Consider the following 12681-nt stretch of genomic DNA (forward strand, 5'->3'; position numbering starts at 1 on the left):
TACTCTGGTCTCTCATCAACGTAAACCACCACAGCAATCTCCCACTGCTCCTGGCAAGTTGTTTCAGCAGGGCAATTTAATAATTGCTTAATTTTTATTACTTTACAATAGACTATTATCATCATTAAGTTCTTGATTACTCTGAGTGATAATTTAAAGCCATGGTCACCAGATAGTGGTTAGAACATTCTCCCACCAACCTGAAGGTCTGCAGTTCATTCCTAAGACAAGAGAACTGCTGTTGTGTCCTGTAAATGTGAGCAAGTAAGTATGAATGAAGTGCAATCAAGCTCCCTAGACTGTAGTAAAAGTAAGCACAAAATACTTAAAATATGTGTATATATGTTTATATGTTTTATATGTGTATACATTATATGTGTATCTGTTTTTATTTTATAGAGTATGCTTGATATCCAAGTGAGGCAGAAGTTAAAAACACATAGTTCAAGGTTAAATTCTCTTTTGGATATTAGGACCAATATTATGACTCCAAGGGTATGGAATAGCTCTCGAGGTCCTGGGATACAAGCTGACATGGAATTTGTTTTGGCAGTACATTCCAGACATCAATCATTAGTCCTGGGAAATCTCTGCACATCTCTGGTTACCTTTGATTTAAAATATTTAGGACGAGAAAGACTTGAGATTAAGAGAGAAAAGACAGGAATCTGATTTAGGCATACATAGCAGATTCTCTGGGGCACGCAAAATGACAATGACAGACGACTGACAACAAAAACAGTGTTGACTTTAAGGGGGGTGGTGAATGGTGATGCATTGTTCTGGGGGCTACACCTACAAAGCAATAGTACGGCCAACATTAAACATAAAACGTACCCAACTTTATTTACATTTATAATACGTACTTTCTTAAAAACATACAAATTCTATATTGTGGTTAGAAGCCTGTTTCGAACATATATGGCAATTTGAGGCTAAACTATCATAAACGAAGCTAGTTAGCATTTCCCCTAGCTGGATGTCAACCAACATATTTCCGGTTTGGCAAATCCTTTTCACAATAAAGTGCGCAAATAATTTTAAAGACAAGAAAAAGTATTGAATTTGTATCCAAAATTTGCAAAAACGCATGTATTTTACCTATTCACAATTAAAAAGGTTTGTAGTCGCTCGGCCTGTTTTTAAAATATCATTCAAATAATATGAAATTGAGGTCAAAATAAAATTCTGAAAGGGAGTTTCCGGTGGACATGTTTCACATTTGTTAAATTTACTTCGTAGTAAAAAAATGCAATGTTAAATTAGTTATTGCGCTCTACTCTACAATAAACGAGTTAAAATTATATTACCACATTAAATCCGAAAGTGTCACTTTGGTTATATGCTTGTTTTCCTCGTGTGTTTAACTACTACAGCTGTCATTACGATTCGATAATGCTAAACTTGCTAACGCAGTCTTTTAGCATTAGCATCACCGGCAAAACACAGAGCTTTGTCAAGTCGTTTTAACATTGTCCTACCTCGATTCCCTCCATTTATCTTCCTTTGAGGTTATTTTTCAAGTAACCCGTCATCGGTAGTGGATAAGGGCGTGTTCTCTGCAGTTGATCGCGGAGAAGGCAGCATTGGTTTGGGCTGGGGGATCCGTGGAGTTGGCAGCTGCAGAATGAGCGACTGTGCTCAGTGAAAGCCAGCCTCCTCTGAGTTTGCATCACCTCAGCATCACTCACTAGTGCCCACACAAGGCCCTCCGTACAGTCAGCTACTACCTCCTAGATGTTTACTCAAAGTTCTTGCCCAGATATTTATCCAACATAGTAGCATACACTGTAAATGAACTATTCATGCATCTGATGAAGAATAAATCCTATGTAACTTTTCTGATGGGGAGTTGCAACCTGCTTCTGTTCATGAAATGTTGACCTGGAATGTTCCACAGCATGACATTATACTTGCCCTCTTTTTTTTTTAAATATTGCTCTAAAATACCTTGGAAAACATGCATTCTTATTGTGAGAAGGCTCCTCACCACAGATCTGGCCTGAACTGGTACATAACTTTTAGTTTAACATTTCAGGCAAAGCAATGGCATTTCCATGGAGAGAATCAAAAGGCTGACCCTTCACTAGAAAAGTTACTCAGTGCCCCTTTAAATAAGACTTCAAAAGATAAAGCTAGATCATTGCATTGAATTTGCTCTTTGAGTCATGAATCGCTCAATTCTTATCATATTGTATCGTATCGTATTCGTATCGTAAATCGTATTTGTTATTTTAACTGACCTCCCCAAAATGCTTCGTCGGACGAAAAATATGTTTATGAAGTACAGATGCAAAACAACTTAAAACTGATTAAAATCACAGATAAACTATATTATAACCTTATTTATTTACACGTTTACATATACATTGATCGTACAGTTATTGCTTTTGAACAGATAATAAAAGTTGAATATTTGTAGTGACATGTGCTTTCACAGAGGTTTACCCTAATACCGAGACTGTGGAAGATAAATGCAGTACTAACCAGCTAACATCGGATATGGCTCTTTAAGTCCAGTGAGGAACAGTTTGTAAATAAGACTAATCTCTCCATTTTTACAGCAGAGTTCATGTACTAGGGTTTCAATATTATTCGAGGAATGTACATGTAACACTGATACAAGGGAATGGAAAAAATAAAAAATAATGATAGACATGACTTCAACAGCATAGATATTGACCATAGGCTCTCTAATGCGCTGTCATGGAGAAAAAAGAAAAGAAAAAAAGCCTTTACAAAGAAGCTTTACGTAACAAAAATATTTGATAATATTGTATGTCTAGGAATAATTTTGTGATAGGACAATACCATAATATCAAAGACTTCAAAGTATTTGTCAACAATCTACACTGGGATTTTACCCTTATATTGGTCCTTAAATTTCTGTAACCCAGGAAAAGGCTGACTTTCCACAGCTTTTGTATTCAAACACAGTGGGCCACATGTATATATAATTATTAAAATAATATAAATGTACTGAAAACATGTTACAGTGGGCATTGTCTCAGTATATTGACAGATTATTAGGAGCTCCAGCCTCTTTGGCCTAAACCAAATTAGGAAAATAACATATGCACAATTATATAACAGTTAAAAAGTTTAGTTCAACATGCCTGCATGTTAAGTGACTTCTACAACAATTCAGTCACTTTATAAACTTAAAAGATTGTAAACATAAGATTAAATGAAATGATCTATTGGTCATCAGCAGGGAACCATTGGCACAGCTTTTACCAAACCATAAAAACAACAAGCAATCATTCACTCAACATCAAAAATGAAAAAAATAGAATCTTAACCAGCAAAATGGCAAACCTCCATTGTTTGGAGAGATGTGCACAGTGACAGAACAAGGTACGTTTTAAAGAAAAGTGTTTAAATAAAAACAGGAATGATTAAGAATAGATTACTGAACTAACAAAAAAGAAAAAGACACGATGGCCAATCAAAACTAAAAGTATGTCATTGCCTCCCTCTGCTGGACATATAATGAAACTTCATGGTAAACCAGCAGCAGCTCAGTAACATTCGAGGCTAATCGTAGGAAAAATGACTTTCTCTGTTATACTTCAGTGGAGAAGAGAAGGCTCTGGCGTTTGCTGTCCGGAGTTGGGATGCTCTCAAGTTGCAGAAAATACAGCAGCACTTGAACCTGGTAAGACACATGGTTTTCTATTAAAATATCAATAAAACAAGCAGTGATTTATCCATATTATAAATGTGTGTAATCTGAAAAATAACATGGATATTCATACTGTATAGTGTCTTGTTTTTTTTTTTTATCTAATCATTCAGTAATGGGGCTCTAATAATTTAAAAATAGAGCCAGAATACATCATGGTTCATGTTTCTAATCAAATCCTTAATAACAAAATTGCTGTTAAGAGCTGAACACAAAGACATAGTCAATGTCCATAGCAGATAATATGGTAATCAGGGAATGATGGAATATGTTCTGATTACAGTAGTATATTGCTTTATCTATCACACTACTTACAAACAATAACCACTTTAAAGATTAAACAGAAAGTGAATTATTTCAATATGAATTTGACTGTAAAACCAGGTTGGACATGCTTTATTTTTGGTACCTGAGCCATGACTTCCAAAGACCAGCAATCATTCATGGAGATGGGCTGGGAGCTATTGGATTTACGGTCTTTCTCAGATGGCCGAAGCAAAGTAGGACCAAAAACTGTAGCCAGGTTGTGCAATGACATCTTGTTAATGCTCTCATTTTCAGCAATCCTACAAATGTGAGAAAACAGTTGACTATAATTCACTATAATTATTAATAATCTTTTTCATCTGACATATACATTGCTTTACATTACATTATAACTCCATTCATGTTTCTTTTTGTTATTATCAAATCCATTCATATGTTTCTCTTTGTTGTTACAATATTCTGTGAGCTACTGTGTCCATATAAATTCCCATGTAGATCAATAAAGTTTGCCTAAGTCTAAGTCTACATGCTTTGTGACACATTTATATAGTGAAAGGGGATTCATTTTTTACACTTATTATAGGTACAGTAGGTAAAAAAACACACACACACTATTTTGTCATTGTTTATAAGGTAAATGAATATGTCTGTACTACAAATAGGAAAATGGATATTGATATATTTTATATTTTACTTTTACCTTTTTAAATGGTCGAGTATGAAGAGAAAAGTGACCAGGTTGGGTTCAGGTAGAGACAGCAGTAAGTTCAACATGCAGCTTTCCTTGGCAACACTGTCTGAAAGAGCTACATGAAAAAATAAAAACGAATAAATAAATGAAATAAGTATATCAACTTCCACACAATTTTAAAATAAGATATATATCACTGACCAATGCCTCCAGCAAAGTTTGGGTAGAGCTCGTCAGTGAAAAGAGGCTCGGGCAGTTCACGAAAATACAACTTGAGAGTCCCAGCGATGGCATTGACGTCCATGTCGCTCATCATCAAAGACACATCCTTATTATCTACAGAGAAAAAGTAATAATGTCAACAGAAATACCATAATTAAAAGACATCAAAAAACCAAGCCCTCCAATAAATGAGCTAAATATGAACAGTGATCACTAAGAAAATTTAGGACATAATGGTAGATAAAGTATTTTCATTTCTCACTTGAGAATGTGTGCTATAGCTTGTTCAGTTACCACCACTTTCAGTTCTACTTCATGCTAATGCAATGTTAAAGATGCACTGTGTAACTTTTGGGGGTCCATCGCAGGCTTGTTTCTACAGATATTTCATTGTTCTGCCTGGTATGTTCCACTGAATGACATTAAACAGTTCTTCGGCATTCTCACGGAGTGGAAATTGAGTGGAGTTGCCTCTCCACAGATCTGTAACTTGGTTTGGTTTCATCTAATGGAACTCTATGGAGACAAGCATTTGACGGACTCTCCACTAGAAAAGTTACACAATGCACCTTCAGTATTAATGCAATTCATGAAGCAAGATAACACAACACTTGACCAACTTGATGGGTTCACAATTTTGACCTCATAATTGCTGATTTATTTTTTGTAATATTTTTTGCTGTCATTTTAAAAACTATTTTTTGAAACTACAGGTATGTCAATAAGTATAAATTATCATTTTTAGTCCAACCCTTTTTCACCTGTGTGCACGAACTTGTGACAAATCCATCGTGCAAGATCTTGTCTAATCCCCATCATTAACAAACTTGTGTTGTGGATGTGTCATTGTAAAACAAGAACATACTTGTGTCAAATGCAGCTTTCAGTGATTGTATGTCTGTTGCGACTCCAGAAACTCTGTAGATCCCCACTTCCTCCATCCCTCTCCGCTCGATCTCCTCCACACACTGCCGCACGATCAGGGGAACCTTCGATCGCTCTCTCCTGACAGAAACAAGCAGTAGTGGATGAAGTACTCAATTTTGTTACTTAAGTAAAAATACAGATACAGGTACAAAAGGTTACTCAATTAAAAGCATCACATGAAAAAATGTACTTAAGTATTTTGCAGCTATTTCTGGAAAATTATTTTGATTATTTTGATTAAGAAATAGCTTATTTTAAGTGATCCAGTTGATTTCTTAAATTTTTTGTGTATTTGTTTTGCACAAAATTAGAACATTAACTCGCATCAAATGTGCTAAAAATAAGTCTCAGCCTTTTTATCAGGTCTCAAACCATAAACAAAAGTGCAATTTACTTTTCAGTCCAGGTCTAAAATGTAGTGAAGTAGAAAGTACAAACACATGGACTCAAAGGTGGTGAAGTAAAAGACTGCTTGATTTTGTATTTCGTTACCTTCCACCACTGCAAACAAGCCAGTAACAATTAGAGGTAAAAATTCTAAAAGAGTTTATGTTTAATTCATACTTTGTCACCACATTTATTTTGACTCCAAACACTCCAGATTGTTTCCTTGAAGGCATCCTCTTTAGGCTGAATTCTCGGCTAGTGAACTTCATTGACAACTTCACCTCAATCTGTAAGGATCCATTAAAAGAGTTAAGCATTTTACACAATGAACTGTTACTTGTGAGGGAAGCATTACTTACCCCATTCATAGCAATAACAGTTCTTTGCCAGTCTTTGTTTTGTAAAGTCTGTGGGTCCAGCTACAAATAGAAATGAAACGATTTATTAGGAGATTTTTTTGGAAAGGCAGTATGTAAGTAAGATTGCAGTGACATTTGATTATCATGAAATAGTTTTTAAAAAAAGGCACCATCTCCAAATCGTACCTCTACATTTATGTACATCATGTCAAAATATCATAATATTGGATTTGTACCATGTGGCAGCTGTTGTTTTACCAAAGAAAACATGAAATCCCATTCAGATAATCCTTTGTTCAGTGAAACAACTTTAAAAACCCCAAAACAATACAAAAATAGATGTTAGACAGACTGCTTGATCCAAATTACATTACTATACTTTTATTTACAATTTAAGTGGCAGCAATTCTTCTAATTTTAAACTTTGTTTATTTTAGTGTTTTTGAAAAGTTTACTATAACTATACACTCTTCAGAGGAGATACTCAGTAATTTGTCATAAATGAAGTTATTAAAAATTATCCAGATCCTATTTTATTTTTAATCTTATTTTACCCAAAAGATATTCTGTGTAATCTATATTGCATTTGATGTGATGCCAGTACTTTGATACACACTGACAGCTCCTCTCTTTACCTTGGGTCTAAGGAGAGTCCCTCTAACTCTATCCCACAATCGAGCTCCTGTGTTTGGGCTTTTCCTCTGTATCAAGTCCCTCTCCAGCTCCATCTCTCCATCGGCCTGGTCCATACTGGCCTGGTCCATACTGGCCTGGTCTATACTGGCCTGGTCTATACTGGCCTGGTCTATACTGGCCTGGTCCATACTGGCCTGGTCTATACTGGCCTGGTCTATACTGGCCTGGTCCATACTGGATTGGTCCATATTGGCCTGGTCCATAATGGTTTGGTCCATTTTGGCTTGGTCCATACTGTCCTCAATATTTGGACCAAAATCACTCATCCTTAAAATCTCCAGCTTGTTTTTATTCAACCTTCAACTTTACCAATCTACAACAAACCGATGCTCCTTTATAGCTTCTGAAAAGTTCAAATTAAATAAATTTTCAAAAAAAAAAAGCTACAAATGAAATAATAATTTATATAAATAAAAAAAACAAATGTCTTTCTTCCAAAAACATTTAAAAATGTATAATATCCCTGTTGCATATTTCCATTTTTGAACTTCAAATAAATTCAGCGTCCACTGAAGGCAGAACAAAGCCGGAGGACCATGTTGCTTGTTGTCTGTTGTGTCCCAAATGGATTTTAGGATTAAGCGGTGAATCCCCTCCTACCCTCCTTACAGTGTGCTCACACTTGTCACGGTTTGGAGCCAGGAAAAGAGGAGGTGCAGCCTGTGACTTAAATGAAGGGTCATCCAAGGCCAAGTGAGACTACTGGGTTAGAAACTGTGCGTGTCTAAAATTATACTATTACTTATGTTTACTTGGGCCTATATTGAGCTCTCCTTTATTCAGATTTAGTACGTGTTAAGGTGGGTTATATATAAAAGAAACCATTTGCATAATTAAGAGTAGATCCAAACTGCAAATCTACTGGCTAAAATACAGAAGGTTATCAATTACCAATTATGCAATTTTTAAAGAAAATTTTGGGTAGAGTTTTTGTACAAGAGACCTCTAAAAATTGGCTAAAAACACTTTTTTGTTTTTGTGTTTTGACCTTTGAAAGCTGAAATGGACTAAATAAGCAGGATTACTGAAATATGCATAAAATAAAACTTATGACATATTTCTGTGAGGATGCATAAAAACATGAATAAAATCTTGCAAAATATGACCATTAGTGAAAAAAACTTTTGGATGCTCTCTACAGCTTTTCGTTCTCTGCCACCTGTCTGTCTGGGAAATCTCTTCACTCCGGCTCAAAGCAGATCTGAAATGTGTCACGGTTTGGGGCCACCGCCAAGGGCCACTTTTAGTCCAAGTCCAGGTCCTAATCCTGCTCTGTCACAAGATAAAGGTGAGACCTCAGTCTGGACCCAATGAAACTGTATCAGATGAAGGCTCTGATGAAAACATGCTACGGGCCAGGATTAACCTAAAACTCCATAGCACATAATGGCATTGTTCAGCAGCATTTAAATGTTAATCCGAGAATATTTAAAGATGAGCTATGCAATTTCCTATATTATTGTTTATTACCAATTACTTATGTAGGTTTGCCTATCATGGGAATGTTATTTTAGTTTATATTTGGTTATATATGCATTTAATCAACTAATTAAAGGTGATTATTCTCCCTTACAGTGCCACCTATCTACTGACAACTTGATAAAGTCTCAAAATCCCTTTTTATTCTAAGAGACAAGTGAATGTTTCTATACAGTCCAGTGAAAATGAAATCCCAGGTGACCAGTGGCGATCCTACACCGATTTGCGCCCTGGACGTCCTGCTTTGACCTTTAGACAAACCTACCTTGATTTGACCTTTGGCAATGATTCTCTCTGTGAGTTCTGCATCTTCTTTGCCCAATTTTGATTTAGTGCCACATTTCTCATAACAGAGCAGCCTCAGAGTCTGGGAACCTTCCAGTTCGATCTCAAACTCCTATTAAACAAACATAATTATTAAGACATATCTATTTTGTATTATTTTATGTTTATGCTAATACTGTTTTTACTAAAAACACAAATAAAAGAAAGAAAGAAACAGTAGTATAAAGTTGTGCACCTCGTTCCAGTTTGGTTCAGTTGAGTCCCGGTGCACTCGTGTCTTGGCCTTGTTCACAAAATATCCAAATGAATCCACCTCCAGAGAACAGTACAGGTCTACAACAAAGGATGAAGATCAGACATTGTTGTAATTTTTATATCAACTTCCCCCAGCCACTCAAATATTTGGAATATTATTATTTGGGATAATAATTTTAAGTCAGATGTCCTTCTTACTGTTGTGTTGTATGCAACGTGTCCAACAGACCCCAATGTTTTTAATAACAGGACAATGCAAGGGTTATTCTTTCATATGTTATAATCCACTGAACACTTGCATTCAAAGTAGTAGTAAAGTAGTTTTTCATTTGCTCATAGTGTTCTTTGAGATCCACCCTTTCTACTACCACACCCACAGCATAGTCTAAGTCTAAGTCTAGTATTGAATGATGCCATTGTTAGTCTGGTAGAAAGTGAAACCGCAGGCTTCCAGTGTGTGGTGAGCTGGATAAGACATATTTGAGGTGGCTTGTACGCAGTGTTCCCGGCTAATCCCTCTGCAGCAGCTGCCCTCCCAGATGACGAAAGAGAGAGAGGGACAGAGGGACCGAGAGGGACAAAGACAGAGACAGAGATAGAGGCTAAAACACGTGCCACCTGTCCAGGGATATGCTTAACAATATAGCTTCACACTGAACTGCTATTGTATTATGATCGCAAATTTGACTATGGCAGTACATATGTGTCTATTTGAAAGGAAGGGCATCTGGACAAATGTTTGATGTCTGTATCACAAAGAACATAATATTTATCATCCTTGGTTTGCTGCTGGTTTATTTTGTGTACAATATTGATTTATTTTTGTATTGCCTAATCCAGTAAACCCGTTCATTTTATAATTTGCACTGGATTTGTGAAACTCTCAGGTTATAGTTTGTACACAGAGAAAATGGTTTGGAATTCTTTTGCATTTTAAAAGAAGGAACTGAGTATTGATATTTATTGTGTTAATTTTAGTTTAACCTTGATGATAGAACTGATTGTTATGGAAGTACATATGCATTGTATTTATTGTATTTCATAGATTGCATTATGTTTAAATATTACTTACTTAGACTCTGTTTGAGGCCTGATGCCGAGTGGACGATGACATTTAGGAAGCCATACAAACCCGAAGACTCATCATCTTTAAATAAGAAGTAAGAAAAAATATATATTATAGTTCGTAGTTATGTAATTTTGTTGATTAAAAGGTCAAAATGTACCTTCTTTGCTCATTGTCATTGGTACTGTGTGCACTGTCTGGAGTTTAACACAGGAGTTAGTGAGCATTTGCAGCTCCAGAGAAGTTAGAGAGAAGCTTTTAAAACCTACAGGACACAACAGTCAAGTTTTAGATCAAACTTTCACCAGATTGTGACAAATATATCCAAAGATTCACCCACATTTTTTCTGTTGTTCTCGAATGATTTCTCTCCACTCGGCTCTCTCATAATCAGAAGAGATGAGAAATGTGAAACCCTGAAAAGACAATAAAAATTTTTTGGTGAGTAAGTTGTTATTATAACCAGCAGATGGCGGTAGATGCACAACTCACTTGTGGGACAAATACCCAACTATTGTAAGCCGCTTTCATAATCATTGAAATTCAAAGCTCAAATAAAGTTCATCTTGAGTTGATATACTGTATTATTATATCAATAAATATATATAAAATTGAAAACATCAGGGACCCACCTTGCCATTCCTGTTGGCCACTCTGAATGCTATGTTGGGGGACATCAGCAGCAGCATGGACTCCTGCTCAGACAGCTTCTTCTTCAATCGTTCCAGCACTTTGGGGGCTTTCGTTGTTCTCTGTAATCAAAACAATAGTAAAGGTGAAATCAGATGGAAGAAAAAAAAAATCCGTATCCACAATTTAGGGCAGCTATAGTTCTTAAAGGGATACTGTGTAACTTTTGTGGTGGGTCAATCAAATCCTTTTCTCCATTTATTGCTTTGTCTGGAATGTTTCACAGAATGGTATTAAACCTTTCTATCTTAATGAAGACCAAACCAGATCAAGTTACAGGTCAGATCTGTGGAGAGGCGACCCCGCTCACACTCAGAATGCTTGTTTTTCTAGGTATTTCTGAGCTATAAAAACACATAAATGTAAAGTAGAACTGTTTAATGTTATACTATGGAACATTCCAAGCAGAGCAATGATGTATCTATAGAAACAAGCATGTGATGGACCCCCAACCAAAAAGTCCATAGTGCACCTTTAAAATATAATTTGTATGTATGTAATCTGATTTTTAAAACATCTTTCACAATAATGAAATCAGGTGTAATCTAATGCAACTGTATATTGATACAAATGAATGAATGATATTTCATTAGTCAAAAGGAATTCAGTCTTATCCAGAGATGAAGGCATTTGAATACACCCCATTTAATTGGTCAGGGGCTAAATAGTAATTTAACAGTAATATCACATGAGAACAGCATTTTTAACAACCAATTACATAGATATTTCAGGTAATCTTTCCATCTCTGGCCAGGATTACTCAAATGGTGTCTAGACAAACATCCGCATCACACAAGTGTCACATGATATTTTTAGTTCCTGTTTCTGTTGTGTTTACCTTTTCTCGCTGGATGTCATTCTTGATTTGGGAGATTTTGATTTTCATAGCGTCAATTTCCTCGTCCTGAACCAAAGGGATGGGTGTTGACTCACAGTCCTCTAGAGTCTGAAATGTGAGGTCGGCCAATGGGATGTACCACTTACAATCGTACTGCTGCCCCTTCCTGGGTAAGGAATGATAAAAAATACTGAATAGAATGTCAACATCACTAATACATCTCCTAATAAGAACTTGGATTACCATTAGATTTGTTTTTGTAAAATTCAATATGAAATGTTTCAAAGACTGCATAAGCATTTGAGAACTACATGGATGTTTGTAAAAATCCAAACAACTGGGTTATCATGTTTTACAGTAGAGAATAAGACCTCATGGAGACAGGATAATACCTATGTGATTAGCTAATTGCAGTCATTGAAATAGCGATTTTAATTACATTAGTCTTGCAGTTATATACAGTGCTAACTACTACTGACATTCTTGTGGGAGTCTAAGTATACAAACAAATATGAGAACATCATCAAGGGTAAAATTATAGTTGTGTGGGAACCCTCTTCATTCTCTATTTATTTTAAGAAGCCATTGCCGATGTTTCAGTGCTAACCTTATTCCTCTGTTACAATGGGAATTAGCAATTTCATCCGGATTGAGGACAAGGTCATTTTATCATGCACATTTTTTTTTTCTTCTCCAATTTTAATATTTTACATACCAAAAATCCAAACAAAACAAAACAAAACCTTCCCAAACCCCACAAAACTAAAAGAGTAAGATTTTTCTATAGAAATTGAGACATCAAACTAAAACATTCTCTCCAACAATGGCTTCCAG

General features: G+C 35.7%; 2 protein-coding genes across 5 annotated transcripts in view; both read right to left on the reverse strand.

Moving 5' to 3' along the window:
- The window catches only part of specc1la (sperm antigen with calponin homology and coiled-coil domains 1-like a), a 29514-nt gene extending 27867 nt beyond the window's left edge, over window positions 1–1647 (reverse strand). For all 3 annotated transcript variants that reach the window (XM_055161673.1, XM_055161672.1, XM_055161671.1), the window contains exon 1: window positions 1482–1647. The gene's annotated coding sequence lies outside the window, so the exon portion shown is untranslated. The remainder of the gene's footprint in view (window positions 1–1481) is intronic.
- A 683-nt stretch (window positions 1648–2330) lies between these two features.
- si:dkey-91m11.5 (PH_BCR_vertebrate and RhoGAP_Bcr domain-containing protein) overlaps window positions 2331–12681 on the reverse strand; it is a 37425-nt gene continuing 27074 nt past the window's right edge. For both annotated transcript variants that reach the window (XM_055161806.1, XM_020928305.2), the window contains 14 exons: window positions 11848–12013; window positions 10952–11071; window positions 10660–10735; window positions 10480–10584; window positions 10326–10400; window positions 9234–9331; window positions 8979–9110; window positions 6539–6598; window positions 6357–6466; window positions 5731–5870; window positions 4845–4979; window positions 4653–4758; window positions 4095–4251; window positions 2331–3655 (listed from right to left, as the gene is read on the reverse strand). In XM_055161806.1, coding sequence (XP_055017781.1) covers window positions 3566–3655; window positions 4095–4251; window positions 4653–4758; window positions 4845–4979; window positions 5731–5870; window positions 6357–6466; window positions 6539–6598; window positions 8979–9110; window positions 9234–9331; window positions 10326–10400; window positions 10480–10584; window positions 10660–10735; window positions 10952–11071; window positions 11848–12013 — 1570 coding nt within the window. In that variant the 3' untranslated portion in view covers window positions 2331–3565. The remainder of the gene's footprint in view (window positions 3656–4094; window positions 4252–4652; window positions 4759–4844; window positions 4980–5730; window positions 5871–6356; window positions 6467–6538; window positions 6599–8978; window positions 9111–9233; window positions 9332–10325; window positions 10401–10479; window positions 10585–10659; window positions 10736–10951; window positions 11072–11847; window positions 12014–12681) is intronic.

Source organism: Boleophthalmus pectinirostris, unplaced genomic scaffold (genome assembly GCF_026225935.1).
Source record: "Boleophthalmus pectinirostris isolate CB_2022bp ecotype Guang Dong unplaced genomic scaffold, ASM2622593v1 HiC_scaffold_4, whole genome shotgun sequence".
NCBI lineage: Eukaryota > Metazoa > Chordata > Actinopteri > Gobiiformes > Gobiidae > Boleophthalmus > Boleophthalmus pectinirostris.